Source organism: Telopea speciosissima, chromosome 4, assembly GCF_018873765.1.
Source record: "Telopea speciosissima isolate NSW1024214 ecotype Mountain lineage chromosome 4, Tspe_v1, whole genome shotgun sequence".
NCBI lineage: Eukaryota > Viridiplantae > Streptophyta > Magnoliopsida > Proteales > Proteaceae > Telopea > Telopea speciosissima.
The window spans coordinates 8268077-8292040 of record NC_057919.1 but is presented as its reverse complement, the minus strand read 5'-3'; the positions used below and the strand labels follow the sequence as shown (position 1 = coordinate 8292040).

Below are 23964 nucleotides of genomic sequence, written 5' to 3'. Positions count from 1 at the left end.
ATATATTTATTTTTAGGGGAAAGGTTTCGTACACGGTCGTGTAAACCGTGTACGAAACTTTCCTTGCTTTTACTTTTTGCAAATTACTTTTCATTCACAATTTTCTCTCCCTCCTCTATTCATCTCTCTCGTCTCTATTCACCTCCTCTCTGCAACTGCGTGCGAGACCGACGAGGGCCTGCCGGAAGACTAAAATCGAACCACCATTCCCTCGTCTCTATTCATCTCTCTCATCTATACCTACCTCTGACTTTTATGCTTTTCCACAAAATTACTTTTCATTCCCGTTGTTCTCTCTCTCCTCTTTGTTCATCTCTCTCGTCTCTATTCACCTCCACTGCAACCTGCGTGTGAGAGTGAAGAGGGCCTGCCGAGTGCCGGAACAGTAAACTGGGTTTATTGCAACCCAATTGCATTGTATAGATATTCATCCCATTACAGACCCTAAAAATTTAAGAACAAATAAGATACTAAAAACTGACTATATTCAATGATTTTTTTTTTCAGCTTCTGCTTTTTGAGAATTTTGGACAAGGATAGATTCATAGATAGGCTGGATATGGCATAGCTCTCTCTCAAAAAGCGAAGTATATTGTGTATAAGGACATGTGAGAAAGCATTTAACACAGGGAAGAAGATGCATTGCATTGCACCCTTCCTTGGTTTTATCAGTAAATCATTCACTCATTTATAACTGAATCATCAAATTCCACACACAAATTGTAACTCCTTTCGCACGAACTCCAATCCTCCTCTTATTCGCTCTCCATCCAAATTTAAACCCTGTTTTCCTCATTCTCTCCTCAGATTTCAGAATAGCCCAACAAATGGATGCTAACATAGTAACAGATCTCAAGTCGGAGGAGCAGCTCTTCTTCGAATGCCTCTGGAACCCAGAACCTCTGGAGCTTCAAAGGTGAACACGAAAATTTTATTTTACTTCTCCGTAATTTCTATCTGTATTGATCTTATTTACTTACAAGTGTAGTAATCATCTTTCTGAACTTGTAGATGCAGTGCAAAAGAAATTACCCATAACTTCGATTCTCTTGCTCTTCAGAACAGTCTCTTTGATGCGCATTACGAACCCTTTGTTGGTTCATCACTGGCAATAGATTTGATTTCATCCCAGCTCCCGCCGCTCCCAAATTTGAATTTGGAATTTCAATCCGTTGATGTTTTCGACTGGTTGGATCGCTATCTTTCTCCCAATGGAGGTTCGATTATGCTGTTCCACCACTCGGCAGGCCCTCTTCACTCTCACACGCAGGTTGCAGAGGAGGTGAATAGAGACGAGAGAGATGAACAAAGAGGAGAGAGAGAACATCGGGAATGAAAAGTAATTTTGTGGAAAAGCATAAAAGTCAGAGGTAGGTAGAGATGAGAGAGATGAATAGAGACGAGGGAATGGTGGTTCGATTTTGGTCTTCCGGCAGGCCCCTGTCGCTCCCGCACGCAGTTGCAGAGAGGAGGTGAATAGAGACGAGAGAGATGAATAGAGGAGAGAGAGAAAATTGTGAATGAAAAGTAATTTGTAAAAAATTAAGGAGGGAAAAGTTTCGTACAAGGTTTACACTACCGTGTACCGAAACCTTTCCCTTATTTTTACAAGAAATTTAAAATTAAAAAGGAAAGTATTTTTCTGTCTCAAAATGTGGCTTACGCCAACACTCCTATATGTCTCTCTCTCCTCCTCCTCCTCTTCAAAATAATGGGGTATAGTAGTCTTTTCATATAAAGACAAGAGAAATAGACAGACTCATGGCAGTGTTGGCATAAGCCACACTCCCACAATGATGTTCATGGTACCCTCGCATTTGGAATGATGTCATGTTAAAATATAATTCTTTTATAAAGAATTCTCAGTAATGGTTTTAATTTGGAAAAGGAAAATGTGACAACTAGATAAAAAATTCTGACAGCTCACCAAAACTTTCTAGGAGACTATAAGAGAAAAAGGTGGAGGGGACCCTTGGGGGATCATTATCTCTTTAAATTTGTCTATGTTGAATGATACACATCAAATGTAATTTATAAAAGGACCTGGTGGTGTTTCTTATGCCCTCTCACAAGGAATCGTGAGATGATGCCTCTGTCCCCTCCCCTGGGTAGATATCTAAACATGTTCACCCATTGGCCCAAATACTTGTGTAGAGAACATGCGATCAAGTAGAGATCTCTTACCCTTTATAAAAATAAATGAAAAAATATTCTTTGAGTGGTTCGTCAGAGAGGGTAAGCTAGCACCCTCTCTATATCTCTCATACTTACATAAAATGACCTCGTAACTTTCTTATGTATAAAATTTTGGACAAAGTTTTCCTCCACCCATAGAGGACGGTTCACCTACTATCCTAGGATTCACAAACTCATCTTATGGTTTTGATATGTTCTAAAATACCCTCCCAATTCCTATTCCCGCCATCTCCCGCTCCTTAGTGAATGGGATCCCATTCACCATGGGTAGAGGGAAACTCGGTCTAAAAAAAAATTATTTTATTAAATAAATTTTCTTATTAACAACTTTAAAGGTGTCAAATAGTTGGTAATTTTTCTTTTTTGCCATTTTAATATAACATACTTCTTTTTTCAATGAATGTAAATTTTATCATTTCATATTCGAAAAATGTGCAAGGCAATGACAATTCTTAATAATGATATAATGATAAATCACTTTCAAATTATTTTGAAATATACAAATGAAATAATAACAATTGAGTGCCAATCCTCAGACTTTATTTGTAAAGTCTCTATTCCCTGGTAATCGAAGCCCAAAGATCTATGAATTAGCCCATGCTTGACTAGCCAGGCAACAAAGGACCCTGCATCTTTTTTTATTTCTCCCACATTTTTTTATTAATTGACGTTTACGATGAAATTTATGAAGATTGACCTGCAGTTGTTCTTCTTCAAACCTTTTAGTTCCTACTAAACAAAGCCCTTACCAAAATACTTATCTCCAACTTGCAAACTACCAATATTTAATTAAGAGACTCTGTAAATGACACATTTATAGGTATATTTAGAATTTGTAATATTCTCCTTACCAGAAAGAAAAAAAAAAGTTTGTTTCTTATGCTATATGAGCATAGCCTAAGTTGCTCTTACATTCCTAGAGAACCTACTCTTGATATTAATAAATGGCTAAATGTTCTTTGTGCAGCAGTGCAGGCTGCATCCAGACACATGAGGGTGGGCAAAATGACCACCCTGCCCCCCTGAATGAGCAGCCCATGTGTCAGGGTGCAGCCTGCGCTGTTGCACAGAGAACTTCCGCCCTTAATAAATATAGAATAATACAAAAAGGGGGAGGGTTCCCTTTGACGCCTGTGTGTAGTTACAGGAACCTTGAAAATAGGGTAGGATAATCAAGACATTTTAAGGAGTCTAGATCAGGTGCAACGTACATATGAAATCCAATTGAGTGAGTAGATTCCATCTGTATGCCTTACAACATTCGAGAATGATTCTGAGAACCTGATCTAGTCTCCATTCTAAGGGGGAAGGGTGAATAGTGATCTTGGTAGGAAAGGGGTGTATTTCATAATGGGACTTGCCATATAAGAACACAACTCTACTCCTATTTCAGACATTAATAGTCTAACTGTCTCTCTCCCTCAACTTGGGGGTCTCATGATTTACATCCTAAAATGGAACTTGGGAGAGAGTAACTTCCTAGTACAAAATAGAGGTAGGGGAGTTAATGGTACACTATTTGTGGGCCCAGTTTGATTAAGCCCACATTGGGTCCACTTTCAAAAGTATAGACGTTGACATGGGCTTTGGATATGCCAATGCCAGCCCTAAATGGGCCAGTGTTGGCCCTACACTAAACGAAAGGGAAAGGGTGGTTGCTCAAACGAATCATATGCATGCCAACCTAACACTTTGGACTTTTGGTTAGTGCATGTGGACTGTGCCCATTCAGTTTTTTATGGTCAGATATAGATCAAACGTGGGTCCCCCATCATAGGTGGAAGCAACACATGGCGCTGGTCCAGTATGCATGAGCAAACCAATTTTTATGAACATAACCAAATTAATTTATGCTAGAGGGATCTATACGTTGTCTGTTTATATTCGCATCTTATACGACAAGTCAATAGTAGATAATAAAAATATATATTTAATGAAAAGAGAGAAAGAAGACGGATCTTGGTGCAACGGCAAGGTTGCTCTGTTGTAACCAAGGGGTCACTGATTCAAGTCTGGAAACAGTCTCTGAAAGCAAGGAAGGGTAAAGATTGCGGTCAAATGACCCTCCTCAGACCCACGTAATTGGATTACGCTATGTTTAAATACCAAGAAAAGAGAATAAAAGGGTGAGAAATGCTTTCACATTCAAAAACCATCTTTTTTTAATACTGTGTGCAAAGTTTCCTTTGATAGAAGATAAGGTGTTAAACAGTCTGATTTTGATTAATCCATTTAATTAAATGGTCTTGATTTTAAAATCATAATCGAACCATTTATTAAATGGTTTAACGGTTTCAGTTTAAATAATTCGGTTTGATTTTGACAAATGGTGGGTTTTTTTTTTTTTTGACACATTTATGTACATCTAATAGTGTTAAACAGTCTGATTCTGTTTAAATCATTTAATTAAGAGGTCTCAATTTTGAAATTGAATCATTTATTAAATGGTTTATATGATCGCTTTGATTTTGACATCCTTAATTGAAGACTTGTTTTCATTACAATTGGCAACTCAAGACAATCAAAACTCCGAAATTTTGACCATAAAAAAGGAGGAAAAAATATTGCCACGATGCTAGTGCAAATTCTTGCATGCACACACCATCTCTTTCTCGGATCCAGATCTTCTACGATGCAGCTGCCCCAACGGCCTGTGCTGCGCAGACACAAGGCGGTACGTAATGACCGCCTTACCTCCACTCGGGCAAGGCACTTGGGCAGGGGTAAGGCGGTCACTGCGCACCGCCTTGTGTTTGCGTAGCACAGGCCGTTGGGGCAGGTGGGCCATAGACAATTTGGATTGCTCTTTCTCTCACATCCTCAGTCATGGTTCAAGTAAGTGAAAACGACAATAGAATCGGCCTCCATGAATTCCAATTCGAACGGATCGGAATTGTTGCATAAACGATCAAAATAATCAAGTTTACCAGGTTTTTGTGAAATGATAATTTTTTCACTTTGAAGGCTTACGGGAGACTATGGATAGGTCAAGAGTCAAGACTCGAGTGTGTGGTACGTTCTAGCTTTCCTTTTGTAGTGCTACTGGATATTTTGTAAGTTTTGTAGCTTGTTTTTCTCAAATATAATAGTTTAAAAGGAGAGGGTTGGGCACGACGCGGGCTCCAGGTAAGTAGGCGGGCAGCCTAGGCCTTGCCCAATAAGAGGGGGTGGCATGGGAGGGGATGGTGGTATTTTCTCATGGGTAGGGGAGGATGTCCATGGATGTTCGAAAATCTGTATTCGATCCGTATCTGTTTAGGAGAATCCGAATCCGTCCAAAAACTAATCGAATACGAATATGATAATCCCCCTAGTCAATCGATTATTATCCGATTTGTTTAGCAATCTGATGGTAATAAAATATCTGAATTATATCTTTGTGTCTGTCTATCCAGTTAAGTTTTTGGATTATGTTTTTTATTGGGGGAAGTTTTCATACACAGCCGTGTAAGCATGCACGGTGGTGTCTCTTCTCACAAAGAATTGAAAAAGTCATAAACCACCACCCATTAATTAATGTGTTGAAACTCCCACCCTCTCACATATACGGCTTACACAGCCATGTATGAAAACTTTCTCCTTTCTTATTTTTATAATTTTATAAGTTAAGATAATGTGATTATTTTTTTTAGATTTTATATTGGTTTATATATATTGTTTTATGCACTGAGATATATGGAATTACACATCTATTAAAATAAATACAAGATAAAATAAAAAGTAAAAAACATAAGAAAATCAAAAGACTAAGAAAAGTAACAGAAATGGTAGTTGTTGAACTCTTAAGTCTTAACCCTAACCCTCATCAACAAAACGGATAGGATATTATCCTAATTCGTATCCTATCTGTTTGAAAACTAATAGGATATTATTCGAATCCATGAGAATATAATCGGATACAAATATGATAATGCCGCTATCCGACCGAATTCAATCTGTTTACATCTTTAGAGAGAGACGGACACAATGACCCTTTTCCCTAGAAATAAATATGGAGATTCCCTCCGCACCCACGGTGTAGAGAAACTTGGTCCAAAGCATATATAGTGCTTAGCTGCAAATATAGTTTGGGCTGGGTAAATGTCAGGCCAGCGTGGCCCTTACTTTATTGGGCTAGGCTGACCTGGCCCAAATATTATGGGCCTTTGTAGGGCTAGTAAATGGGCCTGCCCCATCCAAGTTTCATCCTCTGAAAGTCCAAATCGAGGCCCATTAGAAACAAATAGCGGGCGTGGGCTAGAAATTTACAAACTGAGGCGTGGTAAGATTGCTTGGGCCACATTTCTAACTGGGCCAAGGGCCATCTTTAGTAGCCATGCATGTATCTACAAATGCTCTTCAGAGCCCAAAACTTATTTAAGTTTCTATGTTGGGTTTCAGAAAGATAGGCTGTAGTGAGTTATTGGGCCAGAGGTTTAGACGCAGCACACTGAGGTAGGTTCTCATGCAAGCCCAAGTCCAAGCCCAGATATCCAACCATGTCAGGCCATCAAAAAGTAATGGGCCTGGGCTTCAAATTGTATTGAGCTTACCATGGTATAATGGATCTAGAATGGGCATAAAAGGGGCCCATGAACATGGGCAGAAACCGGTGATATGCCTTCCCATTTCAGTGACTGCCAGTTCTTTCATACCTACACAACAGACACAATTATTGGTATCCATCCCATACTGGTTTCGGCCGATCGATACGAATTGGCCGTATCAGGTTGGATGGACCGTTTTGCCCCTCAAAATATTGATACCTTGATTTTTTTAGACCGTTTTACCCCTTCCCTATTCCTATAAAAACATCTCTAAAATTTGGTTGGAAGGGAAGTGAAATCAACTCAATACTAATGTGGAGATTTTTGTAATCACTACCTCACATAATGGTTTTCCAGATTCTCGAAAACATTTCAAATCTAGTTATTAAATTTCAGTTTATTTTCTATTCATATGCTTTTTAATTCAAAAAATACATATACCTCACATAAAGTTTACATTGAAAAGTATATTTCCTTGAATTACCTCATCATCTTTTTATGGATTCGAAACATATCAGATCTTTGAACTGCAATAGCCTAATTCTTGGTTATAGTTTCCTTGCACCCTGTGCTGTTTCTCCATCTAGCTTCAAATGGATTGAGGAATCATTATCAAATCGGTCGATATTGAAGCCCTTGTCCAACTTTTCACGAATCAAACCATTCTCCTCTTACCTCTCCCCAACCTCCAAAATAAAAAAAAATTCTCACCTTTTTTTTTTTTTTGCTAAAATTTAGCCCATTAGAGGTGACCCACAAGAAGCTCACTAGCGATAGACCCAAAAGAGGCAAGAGGAACTCACGCAGAACCAACACTTATTCTAGAAAGTACCTGATTGTTGCAGCCAATGGGGGAGAAGGGTTCTCGAACTTGAGACACCACTACGACCAGTGGTCCTGTTGCGTCAAGAAATCGTCGAGCGGTCCTGCGAGTGCCGTCACCTGCAAGTGGACCAAAAGGGTCAACAGAGAGAACCGGTGTGGTCCCGGCCTAGGGCTCTCCGATGCCAATGTTAGATCTCCTGGCGCAAATAGATGAATAGTGATTATTCAGTATGAGTTTAGATGTCCCTTGATGGGGTTGCGTACCTTGCCTTTTATAGTAGCATATGGCGGTGTATGGCGGTGTGGAGAGTCCCCGTTTGATGGCGATTGTGCCGTTGAGTGGATAGAGGCCCTGGGTAACGGGGCTCTATCCTCGATTGGCCATCTCCCGTGGGAGGGAGTGTCCTGGTGGCATCGGGATCCTCGGTGGATAGATACCGCGTGTGGTGATAACGCCCTTGGTGCTTGAATCCGTCGGATGACGTGACCTCTAAGCGGTCTAGAGAGTCCTGGTAGTGACATGAGTCTTAGCGATACGATCGGATCATAGATGGGTGGCCCCCACCTCACGTGCCCACGATGTTGTACCTGGGTGCAAACCGCGCTGGGTGAGGTCGCTTTGGATGTGTGGTCTGCGCCTAGGTGAGGCCGCCCAGTGGTGGCCGCGCCGAGTGAGGCCGGGCCCTGGTGAGGAGGCGTGGCTGGGTGAGGCCGCTCCCCGGTGAGGAGGTCGCGCCGGGTGAGGAGGCCGCGCTGCGATGCGGGGCCGCGCCCGAGTGGTGGCCGCGCCCGAGTGGTGCTTGGGACCCCGGTTCGTTCCCTTTAGCTATGGAGCGGGTCATCCGTGACACGTGGGCTGTCGTTGATTGGCCCAGTGAATATTGGATGTATCATTTGCCCCCACTCTCTTGGGATAGGATGTCCAAGAGAGTAGGTGTCTTTGCATAGTGAGGGGTCCGCTACGAATAGACTTTCCCGTGGGGTTTGCCTCAAATCCACTAATGAGGTAGGAGAGGTTGGGGGTTCAAACCTTACCTCCTACACTTTTTCTTTTTGTTTTTGTAGGTATATGTTCCTTCCTCTCCCTTCTTCTTTCACTTCTCATTTCTCTTTCTTACTTTTTGTCTCCCCTTTTGCTCTCCTTTAATTCCCCCTTTTTGTCTTTTCTCTTCTCTTTGGTGCCCACCATGTACTTGTTTTTGGGTCACCTACACTAGTATCCATTTTGCTTGATTTTGGGTCCTTGTGTTGGGGTTGTGTTATCTTGGTGCCTTGGTTTGCTTGGAAGGCTTGAGTGGTGCTTGGCTTGAGTGCCTTGCCTCTTGTGACCTCTATCCCTTGATTGTGCCTCGTGGTGTGGCCACGCGTCGCGTGTGCTCGTCTTTCCGCGCGTCACCTTTTGTCTGAGGTAAATCGGTCCCCTTTCTTCCTTTTGCTCTCTCTTTTTTTTTTTTTTTTTTTGTGTAAGGCGGTGCCTAGGTGAGGCCACGCCTGCGGGTGTGGCTGCTCCTAGGTGAGGCCGTGGTGAGGCCGCGGGTGAGGTCGCGCCTGCGGGTGTGGCCCCGGGTGAGGCCGCGCCTGCAGGTGTGGCCGCGGTGAGGCCGTGCCCCGCGGGTGTGGCCGCGCCCTGCGGATGTAGCAGTGGTGAGGCCGCGCCTGCTGGTGTGGCCGCGGTGAGGCCGCGCCCTGCGGGTGTGGCCGCGGTGAGGCCGCGCCCTGCGGATGTGGCCGCGGTGAGGCCGCGCCTGCGGGTGTGGCCGTGGTGAGGCCGCACCTGCGGGGGTGTCCGCGCCTCGGTGTGGCCGCGCCTGTGGGTGTGGCTGCGCCTTGCGAGGGTGGCCGCCTGGCTGGCCGCGCCTGGGTGGCCATGCCTGGGTGTGGCCCGCGCCTATGGTGGCCGCGGCGTGGGCGTGATGGACCCTCGCTCTTCTTCCCTGTTCTTCCTCTTGTATGTGATGGATCTACCGTTTATATTTTGCAGGTGACATTCCTTTCATTTTTCTTGCTAGCTTCGGGGAGATTGCTTTCTCGAGTAAGTAGTTCGTTCCCCTCTTGTCCTTCATGTCGTTCCGGGTGACCTTGGCCCCGTCACTGGGGTTGGATCTTTAGAGGAGCGTTCCCCTGGATCGCTTCTTCGTGGGTACTCCTCCTCTATACCCTCCCCTAGTGATACTGATGGAGGAGTGGGACCTTCTAGTGTCTCCGGTCCCCGTAGGGATCGTCGACCCTCCGGGCGGCATCCTCACCGCCGGTCCTGCTGATAGGTTAGGCCCTGTTGCTAGCATCTTGTCACCTTCGACTTGGTTTCCCTCCGTGAGGAGTTCCATATTCCCGCCGAGGTCATGTTGCGTGCTCCAGGGCCTAGCGAGTATGCCTTCTCTCATCGTGCGGGGAGATCTGTCTCTACCGTTCATTTTTCCTCCGGGCCTTCGCCTTCCTATCCTCGCTTCGTCAAGTTAGTGTTAGAGCATTGGCACCTCACCCGGCGGGTGTTGCCCAACTCTTGGAGGGTGATCTTGGGTTTCTATGTCTTCTTCGCCCGCCTGGGGCGTGCCGCCACTGTTCCCCTTTTCTCCCACTTTTATCTATTGAAGAAGGGGAACCATGGATGCTATCACTTTGCTCGCCGCGTGCTCAAGGGGCCCTATGCCTCTATGGAGCTTCTCACGGGGATCACTAGTCACGTGAAGTATTGGAGGGATCGCTTCTTTTTTGCCACGGTCCCCCGATGCCCATTACGGACTGTTAGGGAAGTTATTGACCTCAAGAGGGTCAATCAGGGGCTTGAGCTGAGTGATTTTGAGGGTGACTCCCTCAAGCTGTGCCTGGGTCGCGATCCGTTCCACATCCAGGAGTTGGACTCGGAGGCCTTCCTGTATCTCTGGAAGCTGAGTCCTGGTAAGAGCATTGTCTTTTGTACTTGATTGGCATGTTGGTATTTGAATGTATGTGTCATCCGATTGGTTGGTCGATCTATGCAAGGTGGATACGCGTCCAATCTTCGCTTTGCTCCGCGCAATCTGCGGAGGAAGGCCGCTTCTCGGGTGGTCCATCTCGCCGGAGTGACCGATGTTGGTGGTGCTTCCGCTACGTGGTTGTTGGAGCGAAGCGGAAGGGTGGAACAGACATGCCCGCGTGACGAGCTCGGCGTGTGGGTCCTCCTTCCCGTACTTCTCCTTGTGACGATGGCGTTCCGTGCCTCGTGCCTCCGCCTCCTCTCTCGTTGTTCCTTCCGATCTTCTCGTATTGCCCCTTTCCAAGGGGAAAGGTGAGTTCCTCTCGACGGCATCGCTATCGATCTTCCCACGCTGGGTGAGTCCCCGGTGATCACCTTGGGCGTGCCGAGGGCTCGACCTTGGCCGGGCCTGGCGTGTCGCAGAGTGGGTGGATAGGGGCTCCCTACAATGAGGATGGCCTTGCAGAGGCTTAGCGATGCTTGTCCGGCTCGCACCCTCTACCATGACATGGCTTCGGTGAGTTATTCCTTTTCTCGTCTCATCATGTCCATTGCTCCATTTATTTTTACATTATTTTATCGCTTGCCATGTTGATTGTAGGTCCATCATCGTATTGCCGAGGCGGTGCTTCAATCGGAGGGTCACGCTTCTCGTGAGGTGCGGATACAACGCACCTGCGTGACGTGGAGAGGGAGCTCCAGTGGTCGGTCGATGCCCGTGAGAGGGCCGAGGCCGACGCGCAGAGGGTGTCTGGGGAGCTCATCAGTGGCGTCCGGAAGCTCCTAGAGGTGTCCGAGGAGCTGCGTGCTGACCTCTGTCAGTGCAGCCGAGCTCGGCTAGGGTTCTTGCTTTGGAGGAGGAGCTTCATTCATTGAGGGGAAGGCATGAGGTGGAGCTGGCATCTGCAGTGAGCGAGCCGTGGCTGAGTTCCGGCATCCTCTGCGTTCTCGACGCCAGATCGCGCAGCCTTCACCCGCCTATGAGGGAGGGGTCCGGACTTAGCCGCTTGTGTCTCGGAGGTGACCCCGACTATGACTTCTCTCTGTCTTGGGGTTTTCTCGAGTTTGCTGCGGCGCTCCGGTGTAGCCGTGGTGGAGAGCGCTTGGTGTCGAGGTGGAGGCTGCCCCGCCCGAGGGCGGTGTCGCTGCGAGTCCTCCCGAGGTGGACATGATGTCTCCACATGGGTCGGAGGTGACCCACCACTCGTGATCCCTTGACCTTACGGTCGTCCCGATCCTGTAGACGTCTCAACCTTTTTCCTTTTTTTTTGAACTTGAGTTGTAACTACTATGACTTTTCTATGTGATCGCTTTTGCTTTTCTTTGATTGCCTTGTCTCTTGGTGATTATTTGCGCGTTGATGCTCTCTGACCCTTGATAGTTAACGCCTTAGGCGTAGAGCCTCAATGGTGGCATGGCGCCTTAGGCATGAAGCCTCAGTGTTGGCATGTTGCCTTAGGCTTGAAGCCTCGGTGTTGGCATGTCGCCTTAGGCATGAAGCCTCAATGTTGGCATGTCGCCTTAGGCATAAAGCCTCAATGTTGGCATGTTGCCTTAGGCACGAAGCCTCAGTGTTGGCATATCGCCTTAGGCACGAAGCCTCGATGTTGGCATATCGCCTTAGGCACGAAGCCTCAGTGTTGGCATATCGCCTTAGGCATGAAGCCTCAGTGTTGGCATATCGCCTGAGGCATAAAGCCTCAATGTTGGCATGTTGCCTTAGGCACGAAGCCTCAGTGTTGGCATATCGCCTTAGGCACGAAGCCTCGATGTTGGCGTATCGCCTTAGACACGAAGCCTCAGTGTTGGCATATCGCCTTAGGCACGAAGCCTTAATATTGGCATGTTGCCTTAGGCACGAAACCTCAGTGTTGGCATATCGCCTTAGGCACGAAGCCTCAGTGTTGGCATATCGCCTTAGGCATGAAGCCTCAATGTTGGCATGTTGCCTTAGGCACGAAGCCTCAGTGTTGGCATATCGCCTTAGGCACGAAGCCTCAGTGTTGGCATGAAGCCTCAGTGTTGGCATATCGCCTTAGGCATGAAGCCTCAGTGTTGGCATCTCGCCTTAGGCATGAAGCCTCGATGTTGGCATGTTGCCTTAATGTAGTGGCCGTGATTCGATTGAGTGGTAGGAGAAGACAAGTATTCTTACAACATTTCTTTATTTTGACTGAAATTCACATTGTCCTTGATGTCGTCTCATCGCTACTCCTATCGCTATCGTCATTATCACTACCACTACCGCTTATGCTTCTACGGTAGTACTTCGTCGATGTTCTAAGTTCCAGTGCACGGTCTACCTTCTTGCCCCTGGAGTCTTCAAGCGGTAAGTCCCTGGGCGTATCCGCTGGAGACTATGTAGGGTCCTTCCCCTGGGTGACAGACTTCCCGCTTTCGTGGCGCGATGCACTTGCCCTCCGTAGTACTAAATCTCCCCGTGGAATAGCCTTTCCTTGACCCCGGCGTTATAGTACCGGCAAGACGCGTTCTGGTAGGCGACGTTCCTTAGTAGTGCTCTTTCGTGGACCTCATCTATAAAGTCTAGGTTCGCCCGATCCGTCGACATAGGTGCGTTCATTGAAGTGCGTAACCCTATGGGACATAGCGCAGACCTCTACCGGCGCCAATGCTTCGCCATATGCTAGGCGGAATGGGCTCTCTCCCTGGGGCGTCCGTATCGTAGTTCGGTATGCCCACGGGACGCTTGGTAGCTCTTCTACCCACTTGCCTTTGGCTCCTTCTAGCCTTTTCTTGACTCCTTCCGAGCGTTACATTGGTGACCTCCACGACCATTGGCTCGTGGTATGCTACCGACACAGCCGATAGTCGATGTTGTAGCTGTGATGTAATGCTTGGAATTTAGGGTTGTTGAATTGTTTTCCATTGTCTCGAGACGAGGATCCGTGGTACCCGAACTCGTAGATGACGTCATCGCGGACGAACTTCTCCATCTCTGTCTCGTTATCTTGGCCAAGGGTTTAGCTTCAACCCACTTGGTGAAGTAGTCGATCGCGACGACCGGTACTTTCGCTTTCCTGGTGTCATGCGGTGAAGTTGCCTAAGATGTCTAGTCCCCACATGGGAAAAGGTATGGGGTTGAGGATTGATGTCGGCTTGGTGGCGGGTAGATGGGGTGATCGGGGCGAACAACCGACATTGCTCACACTTCTTGGCATATTGGATGGCCTCCTCTTGCATTCGTGGCCGTATAGTCCCCAGGCGGAGGATTTTGTAGGCTAGGGCTCGTCCCCCATGTGGCTTCCACATATCCCCTCATGGACTTCGGCTAGGGCGTACTCGCCCCCTTGGGTCCTAGGCACCGGAGTAGTGGTGCTGTTGCCCCCAGGCTTGTACAGACTCGTCCAGGGACGGTGTACTTTGCGGCTCTCATCCCGATCTTCCTTGCTTCGGCCTTGTCTTCTCGGTAAGACATCGTTCGGAGGTAGTTGAGTAGAGGGTCCATCCAGCCTAGGTCCCTCCGTGATCTCGTTAACTCGCTTCCTTATACATTGGCTCATGCAGATTTCAACATAGATCGCGCTAGCCAAATTTCGAGTTCCTCATTGGCTAGCCTGGATAGGGCGTCGCGGTGGCGTTCTCCTCCCGGGAACTCGAACCATCTCAAACTTCTCGAAACCCTCGATTAATGCTTGAGCGCGTGCTAGGTATGATGCCATCCTCTCATCTTTTGCCTCATACTCTCCATTCACCTGATTCACCACGAGCCGGGAGTCGCTCCGGGTGGATAGGTGTGTGACTTGGATGGCTTTGGCCACCCTGAGTCCAATAGTAATGCCTCGTACTCGCTTCATTATTGGATGCTTGGAAGGTGAACCGGAGAGCATATTGGATACGAAATCCCTCGGCTGGTTAATATGAGCCCGCCGCTTCCCGCCGCATTGCTCGACCCATCCACGAACATGTCCCACGATCCGTGATCCTTCTCTTCGCTCCCTGTTTGTGACTCGATCTCGATCGGGTACACTCTGCAATGAAATCTGCAAGAGCCTGGCCTTTGATGGCTGTCCTTGGTTGGAACCTCGATGTCATGCTCACTTAACTCCACGCCCATGCTATCAATCGTCCAAGACGTCCTGGATTGTGCAATATCTTCTTCAAGGGTAGGTCTGTGAGGATTTGTGATGGTATGGGCTTGGAAGTATGATCGTAGCATCCTGGCTGCCATTACCAATGCATAGGCTACCTTCTCGATCCTAGTGTACCTGGTCTCTCGCATCGATCAGGACATGGCCGACGTAGTAGATGGGCCTCTGGACTTTGTCTTCTTCCTTCAAGGCGATTGCGCCGACCGCGACGGGGTGGCGGCCGTAGTAGCTGCAACTCTTCGTTAGGTTCCGGCCGCCTGCCAGGGGTGGGCTCTCTAGGTACTCCTTCAATTCTCTCGAACGCCTTTTGGCACTCTTCCGTCCATGTGAAGTCCTTAGGGCTTCGGAGGTTCTTCAATGTTTTGAAGAATGGTAAGCACTTATCACCCGATCGTGACACGAACCTGGAAAGGGCGGCAACCCTTCCATTCAACCTCTCGCACTTCCCCGACCGTTCGAGGAGGTGCCATGTCTTGGATGGCCTTGATCTTGGATGGGTTGGCTTCTATTCCACGGACCGAGACCATGAACCCCAGGAATTTTCCTGACGTTACAATCAGGCGCACTTTGCGAGGTTTAGCTTCATCTGGTTCCTCCTCGATCTGTGAATGCTTCCTCTAGGTCGGTCGGTGTTGGTTGGTGTGGACGTTTTCACGAGCATGTCATCCACATATACCTCCATGTTGCGCCCGATCGCTCCTCCGAACATCTTGTTGACCATTCTCTCGGTAGGTGGCCCCGCATTCTTTAACCCGAACGGCATGACGTTGTAGCAGTAGTTCTCTTTGTCCGTCCGAATGCGGTGTAAGACTCATCATCCTCATACATGAGGATCTCGGTTGTATCCGGAGTAGGCGTCCATGAAACTCAGCATCTCATGGCGGTGGCGTCGATCAGAGGTCGATCCGGGCAAGATGGGTACTCATCTTTTGGGCATGCCTTGTTCGGTCGGTGTAGTCGACACACATCCTCCACTTCCCACTTGGCTTTGGTACCATGACCACGTTGGCGAGCCAGGTTGGGAACTTCTCCTTTCTCGATGAACCTTGATCGGCTTAACTTCTCGAGCTTCTCCTTGATTGCCGCTTGCCGGTCGAGGGCGGTTACGCCGCTCGTTGAACGGGCTTCTGGTTGGGTCGACATGTAGTCGGTGTTCCGCTATGGAACGTGGTATTCCTGGCATGTCGGATGCTCCACCATGCGAAGACATCCATGTTCGCTGAGGAGGTGTCCAAGCCCTTCTTTCTGTTCCTCGCTTAGCGCGAGCCGACTCGAACGACCTTGGAGGGGTCATCCTGGGCCGAGGGGCCATGGGATGAGGTCTTCCACCGCCTTCCCCTTCTCTCTCGCGCTCATCTCTCTCGTCACCGATCATGCTCTCTAGGCAGAGTGCCATTCCACGGGTGTTGCCATTATTCTTTTTCATGAAGGTGGCGTAGCACTCCCTTGCTTTCTTCTCGATCTCCTCGGACTTCGCCTACCCCATTCTCGGTGGGAACTTCATCTTCGTGTGAAGTGGTGATATGACTCCTCTAAGGGTCAGTCAGTGATGGTCGCCCTAAGAGGCCGTTGAAGGACACCACGGACTTGACTACCATGAAATTTACCATGATGGTTACTTGTTGAGGGTGTACCCCGAAGGTGACGGTAGCTCTATGGTACCTCGATGGAGGCGGTGGCACCGAGAATCCATGGAGATAAGTGGGCTCGGTTTGAGCTAGTCGTCCCCGAACCCGAATCGCCGATAGGCATCCAAGGAGAGTACGTCAACGACGCCCGTGTCTATCGGTACTCGTGTACAGCCGATTGGCTACCTCCACTGTACTACCAAGGCATCTTCATGCGGGAAGTTTAGTCCTTCCAGTCTTCATCCGAGAAGGAGATCACCGCCTCAGTCTTGGCTATCTTGCTGGGCTTCTCTGCCACTCCCACGAACCTGGCATGAGCTTTAGCTTTTCTGGTGGACTCTTGCCCTGGTCCTCCAAGTATGGTGAGGATAGGAGGTCCCTTGGTGCCACTAGGTTCTGTGGCATCTCTCCGCTCTTCGGGCGGTCTCTCTCGACCGTTTCTTCTTTCTTCTCGTCCTCGGTTCCACTCTATCTCCGTCGCGACCTCTATCTCCTTGGCCTGACCGGTTGTCACGTCTCCCCTTCACATACTTGTTCAAGCTTCCTGCTCTTATCAGTTGTTCTATCTCTCTCTTCAATTGATAGCACTCCTCTGTGTCGTGCCCATTCTCTTTGTGGAAGAGACAATATTTGTTAGGGTTTCGCTTCTCTGGCGCCGCTAGCATGGGTCGTGGGCCAATGGAGTAGGTCACGGTCCCGGATCCGCATGAGTATCCGGGACTGGTGGTGTTCATGGGTGTGAACTCGGGGGTGCTTGCCCTCTCACTTCTCTCTCGGCGGCGGTCTGTCCTCCTAGATGGGCGGTCGCTCTTCTCTTGCTCGGCGCTCTGTCCTCGACCTCTTACCCTCTTGCGGTCATCGGTGCTCGACCTCTTGTTGTCCTGTGGCTTGGCCTCGATTATTTTTGTTCTAGCTTGTAGTACCTCGGCCATATTTGCAAACTCGTTGCACCGCTCCAGGAGCTCTTTCATAGTCTTGGTCTCATGACGTGCCAGGTCCTTGATCAAGTCCAGGTCCCTAATACCTCCTGCTAGGGCTGCATGCTGTGTCTGGTCATCCAAGTCTCGAACCTCCAGGGACTCCTTGGTGAACCTAGTAACGTATTCCCTGAGAGATTCCCCAGGGTTCTGTACCACGTTTAGTAGATTGACGGTGGTCTTCTTCTACTTGACGCTGCTTTGGAAACGGATGACGAATCGTTCGCATAGCTCGCGAACGAGCATATAGATCTCGGTCGTAGCCTGGAAAACCATGATGTGGCTGCTCCCTTGAGGGACGCAGGGAATGCCCGACAGGATACCACGTCCGACCCCCCATACAACGTCATCATGCCATTAAAGTAGTTGATGTGGTCATTAGGGTCAGTGGTACCACTGTAGAGTTCAAAGGTGGGTAGTCGAAACCTGGAAGGTAGTGTGGCTGACATGATCTCTGTCGAGAAGGGGTGTTGTCCAGGTATGGAATGTGTCTCGCCTTTGTCTGCTTCTTCAACCCTTCCAGCTTCTCATCCAGGTCTCGGAGTCTTTGATCGAGCTCCTCGTCCAGTGTCTGCCCCCCACGCCTAGCCGAATGTTCGCTGCAACCCCGTTCACGCTCTCTCCTGGATGTCCCCTCCCACCTTGAGTGTTGGCGGGATGGTGAATGGTCATGCCGTGATGAACCCTGTCGTGAAGGTGAGGGGCTTTCTTCTCTGCAGTCCGGCTTCGCGTGGTATGTGACCTTCTTCCGCCGTTCAGTCGAACACGCACCTCCGGACCGATCTCTCGGCTAGACACCCTCTCCCTGGGTGTTGGCGTCCTCCCACGTCTCCGACCGTGGCGAGAGGTCTCTTGTTCTCCTGGGATGCTGGGAAGGCTCCCCGCCGCGGAGTGGGGGTTGCCTGTCGCGCAAGTCTCTCGATCTCGCGCCCGGGAGATGATCTCCTAGGGTTTGGCTCTTGTTGAGGTATGGACTCCACCCTTGCCGATGGTGAAGTCCTCCGACGGTGAGATGTCGCACGCTGCGTCAGGTATTCTCGAAAGAGTCGTTGTTCATCGAGGATCTTTCGTTGCGGTCATTGATCCGACCCACGCTGGTCGGAGCATTGGGGTCGGTGTCACCTCCACCACCACATCGTCGGCCTCGTCATTGTTGGGCCCGCGATCACGAATCGGTCATTAAGGGGGATCTCCTCCTCCGAGGGACATGGTCCTGGTTGTTGGCTCTGCGGCGAGAGCACTCTGGGGGTGGTGATCCATTCCTTGCTCCGTTGTTGGTGGTGGTAGTCTTCCTTCATGCCATTGAATGAGTATGGAAGCGAGCTAGTAGTCAGTAATGGCTAGCGTCTGTTCCCACGGCTGCATTTGCGCTAATCTAAGCGCCAAGAAATCGTCGAGCGGTCCGCGAGTGCCGTCACCTGCAAGTGGACCAAAGGGGTCAACAGAGAGAACCGATGTGGTCCCGGCCTAGGGCTCTCCGATGCCAAAGTTAGATCTCCTGGCCAAAATAGATGAATAGTGATTATTCAGTATGAGTTTAGATGTCCCTTGATGGGGTTGCGTACCTTGCCTTTTATAGTAGCATATGGCGGTGTATGGCGGTGTGGAGAGTCCCCGTTTGATGGCGATTGTGCCGTTGAGTGGATAGAGGCCCTGGGTAACGGGGCTCTATCCTGATTGGCCATCTCCCCGTGGGAGAGAGTGTCCTGGTGGCATCAGGATCCTCGGTGGATAGATACCCGCGTGTGGTGATAACGTCCTTGGTGCTTGAATCCGTCTGGATGACGTGACCTCTAAGCGGTGGTCTAGAGTCCTGATAGTGACATGAGTCTTAGCGATACGATCGGATCGTAGATGGGTGGCCCCCACCTCACGTGCCCACGATGTTGTGCCTGGGGGCAGGCCGCGCCTGGATGTGTGGCTGCGCCTAGGTGAGGCCGCGCCCAAGTGGTGGCCGCGCCTGAGTGAGGCCGCGCCCTGGTGAGGAGGCCGCGCCCTGGGTGAGGCCGCTCCCTGGTGAGGAGGCCGCGCCTGGGTGAGGAGGTCGCGCCTGGGTGAGGAGGCCGCGCCTGGGTGAGGCCGCGCCCTGGTGAGGAGGCCGCGCCTGGGTGAGGAGGTCGCGCCCTGATGCGGGGCCGCGCCCGAGTGGTGGCCGCGCCCCCGAGTGGTGCTGGGACCCCGGTTCGTTCCCCTTAACTATGGAGCGGGTCGTCTGTGACACGTGGCGGTCGTTGATTGGCCCGGTGAATATTGGATGTATCAGGTCCCTCATGACTTTTGGGTTCGATGTGCTTGTAAATAATTTTTTTTGTACAACATAAGTACGAACAACCGCACAAAATCATGCATTCCTTCCAATTATAAAATACTCCAAATGATCATTTTTAGTGTTTTGGGGAGTAGACATACAAATTGGCATGGATATACGCACATGTACGGTTAAAAGCACCTTCTTGACGTGTAAGGCACGAAGCATATCTTGCATTTCCATATTTTTCATTTTAGTATAAGGAGGTGATTCTCCTCCTCCGTCTACACACACAGCTGTAGATCCGATCGACGATTTGGTTTTTTGTCAATTTTTTTCATTTTGAGAGACTCGCCTGCTTAATGGGAGTGGGAGTGGGAGTGGGAGTGGGAGGCACATAAACATCAACGCCTGTCATGGTGGTGGGGTGGTCATTTTGCATTCTTCTGTGTCGGGGCGAATGGCCACGCTATCTCATTTCATGGTGGTGGGGTGATCATTTAACATCCCTTTATGTCACGGCGTAAGGCCATGTTGCCTTTCAAGGATTTTTTTTTTTCTAATATAAAACCCTCTCGAAGTGGTCTTAGGATCAAGGTTCAAAATCTAGGTATCGGACTTGATATCGGTCATTGCCAAAACCTTTTCGGATTGGGATCGGGATCGGTACAAATCGGTCAAGATCGATCAAAAAAACACCAAAATCGTTTTTTTATAGATCGGGTCATGTATCGGACAAAATTGGTGAGTGTTTTGATCTCGAGATTGGATTGGCCGATATTATCCGAATCAGATCGATCAATATCGGTTGGTATCGGTCAATATCGATCAAGATAATATAAAAAATAAACAAAAAAACTTAAAAACTTTGAAAAAATCAAAAAATATTCAATCGGATCAACCGATCCAACTGAGTTGGTCAATCCAGGGAATGATCCAATCAAACCTTGTTGTATCTGTCTAATGTCAGGATCGGCCTCGACCGATACCGATCCAATCCGAGATTCAGAACCATGCTTAGGATTATAGGTATCAATATTGATACGATACGAATTAGATAGTATTGGAAACCAGCGATTCCGATACGGCTGATGCGATAGTAATGGAGAACACGTCTTTTAGAGGGGTAGGTTTCCGCTCACCTCTGAGCTGCAACATGGTGAAGAAGGAAGGAAGGAATAATACTGGCCTGTATCCTCCCATGATTTTCTTGGCATATGACTCGTCACCAGTAAATCACTAATCACCCAATTGAATTATTACTAAAAACTTAATATATTCATTAACTGATAGATAGATAGATAGAGAGAGATAGAGAGAGAGAGAGAGAGATAAGGAAGATGATCGATCAGGGAAGAACAGCACTAAATCTTCCTTATTCAATCCTTCATGGCGTTTAAATATAAATTGCAGTTTTATGAACCATCCGTTTGTTTCCTTTCCTTCCATGGTGGCTTGGCTCCTTTAATTCTTAAATTCGAACTCAAGTAACGTACTTCAACTTCGTCTCTCCTAAATTGGTAATTCTTTTTTTTTTTGGTAATTCCTGATTCAATTCCTTCAAACCTGCAATAACTTAGATGGAAGCATCACTGGATCTGACTCACTTTCTGTTTCAGTCTTATCAGCACAAATATATAGACTACTTCCATTAGAACTAAGGATTGATTATCAATTATCTCTCTGGAAAAATGCGCCGGAAGAACAGTACGGCGCTTCTGTTCATGTTGGTCTCCGCCGCTCTGTTCGCCTCTTTCCTATTCTCTCTCCCCCGCCACTTCTTATTACCCGGTAGAGAAATCCGTCCAACTTCGGTGATCTTCAGGAATCACCAATCCTTCAAGAATCTCCATCACGCCATCGCTACTGAAGATGATATCCGCCGCGCCCTCCACCACCAGCACCACCACCTCTCATCCTCATCCATTGCCGATGATCCCCGTATTGCCTCCATTCTCTTACGCGATTGGGAAGTCCTCCTCATCCTCTCGCCGGATAATTCGTTATCGTTTGACGCCACCGGCGACATATACTATTGCCTCTTCCAGAACAACGCAACTTTTCCGGCGAAACCTGCCGGAATTTTACCTTCCACTAACCTCGCCACCTTCAAGTGCCTTCTCCCAAGTAGCGTCCGCCGTAATCGTCCCATCTTCCAACCCATTCTAACGAAGCGGCGAGAGTTTTGGCCCGTGAACTCGTCGGAATCGCCCGAGTTGTTTCGATGGGGTTTTCTTGCGTACGAATCGTTCTCTACGGAAAATGACGTCATCATATTCGCCAAAGGAGTGAACCATCGCCAAGGCGTCAACCGGTCTCCGACGGAGCTCCGCTGCGTGTTCGGCGACGACGTTAGTGTTAGTAACAGCGTTGTAACGGACGTTACCAGCTCCTCGCAGGAAGTGTTTCGTTGTCGACACCCGGACGAAACTGCCCTCGCCCGATTGTCTCACGGCGGGAAGGAAAAAAAGATTAAAATTTCCCTCCAGTTCCAGTTAGAAGAAGAGAAGAAGGTGTTACCATCCGTGGCGTACTACACACCCTGGTCCAAACCAGCAGAAGCAGTAGTTGTTCAGGAGAAGTCGCTAATGTGCGCATGTACGATGGTGTACAACGTGGCTAAGTTCTTGAAGGAATGGGTTGTTTACCATTCCAAGCTCGGCGTTGAGAAGTTCTTCTTGTACGACAACGGGAGCGGCGATGGCTTAGAACAAGTGGTTTCAGAGCTTCTCCTCCGCCGTGAATCATACAATAACGTGACGATCGAGATCTTATGGTGGCCATGGCCAAAGACACAAGAGGCTGGATTCTCACACTGTGCCTTACATGCGAGAGATTCGTGTTCATGGATGATTTACATTGATGTGGACGAGTTCATCTTCTCCCCTTCATGGCTCAATTCCTCACACCCATCCACTAACATGCTCCGATCCTTCTTGCCGATCTCATCGTCTTCCTCAAACTCGTCACAGTTAGGGCAAATTGGGATCCGGTGTCTCGAGTTCGGGCCATCGAACCAGAGATTAAATCCGGTTCGAGGAGTGACTCAGGGTTATACTTGTCGGAGAAGGTCCGACCAGAGGCATAAATCAATGGTCCTATTGGACGCGGTGGATGAGTCTTTAGTGAACGTGATCCACCATTTCCGGCTGAAGGAGGGTTACAGAGAGAAGTTGTTGAGGGTAGGAGAAGGAGTGGTGAACCACTATAAATACCAGGCGTGGCCGGAATTCAAGACCAAGTTCCGGCGGCGGGTCTCGGCTTACGTGGCGGATTGGAAAAAAGAAACGAACCCTAACTCTAAGGATAGGACACCCGGGTTGGGTTTTCTACCGGTCAAACCCAAAGGGTGGGCCAATAAGTTCTGTGAGGTGAATGATACGAGGTTGCAGCAGGTTACTCAGAAATGGTTCGGGTCCGAGTCGAGAACCGGGTTCAAAATGGCTTGGCAAGATGAGTGAGAGACAAGAGTGAGGTCTAACCGGTATAGAAAGAATGGACGATAACATACGCATATTGGACATACAAACAGGAAGAAAAGAAATTTGAAATCTTTTCTAGCCCAATTTTTTTCCTCTCCAGTGTTGTAAGAATCGGATTGGATTGGTCGATCCGGATCAAAATCGGTCAAAACTGATTCCAATTTCAATTAATCTGGATTCGATTCCTACTAGATTTCTAGGATTAGGGCATATTTTGGCCGATTTTAACCTCTCGTTTATTTATTTTTTTTGGGGGGGGGGGGGTGAGGGGTTGGGGGGATAGGTAAAAGGAACAGATTCTTTTGTTCTATATTTCCATTGATATCAATAAAAGAGATGGAATAAATCCCTTAATTGGTACCTAAGTTTTTGTGAAAATATTGCTATTGCCCTAATAGAATAATCTCCTTCTCTCATGGATTCGCAAATGCCCATTAAATTTTAGTATTGTAAGATGTTCTCTCTGGGGCGCAACTTGCAAGCCACATCCAGACCCCATGAAAGGTGGAAATCCCACACCGTGATGCCAACATGCTCATTGACTACTGTGCATGCATGTCCCCTAGGCTCCCCATAGCGAATTGTTCCTCTTTTAGTATTTTAAACATACCCTCTTTTGTTCGGAATGGGATTCCATTTCGACGCCTGTGATCACAGGTGGATTGGAGGGAAACTTTTTCCCGTTTAGTCAATGCATAGTGTGTCCGATGCATGTTGAGTGAGTTTTGATGCAGGAAGGAGGGATAGGCGTTTAGGGCTTTAGTGGTGAGTGATAGAGAGATCAGATGAGAATCCAGCTTACAACATTCATTTGGTTATTTTCCATCTCATTGCATAATTAGTTTCCAATGAGAAGATTGGGACACTAATTAGGTCCAGTGAAACAGCAGAGGATAGCAATAGTTAGCGGGTTAGGGTCAAGGTATTAAGTATCGGTATCATACTGGCGTATCAGGATTGCTGGAGATCGACTATGAATTCGATCACGAAAATGACATCAAATAGCTTCAATATATT

The 23964-nt window shown here is 48.2% G+C and overlaps 1 protein-coding gene across 1 annotated transcript; it reads left to right on the top strand.

Annotated features, from left to right (window-relative positions):
* The first annotated feature begins 21149 nt into the window (after nucleotides 1–21149).
* Nucleotides 21150–22958, top strand: LOC122659808 (glycosyltransferase family 92 protein Os08g0121900-like). The gene has a single exon (XM_043854940.1). The coding sequence runs from the start codon at nucleotides 21157–21159 to the stop codon at nucleotides 22924–22926; it is 1770 nt and encodes a 589-aa protein (XP_043710875.1). The 5' UTR covers nucleotides 21150–21156; the 3' UTR covers nucleotides 22927–22958.
* The last annotated feature ends 1006 nt before the right edge of the window (nucleotides 22959–23964 follow it).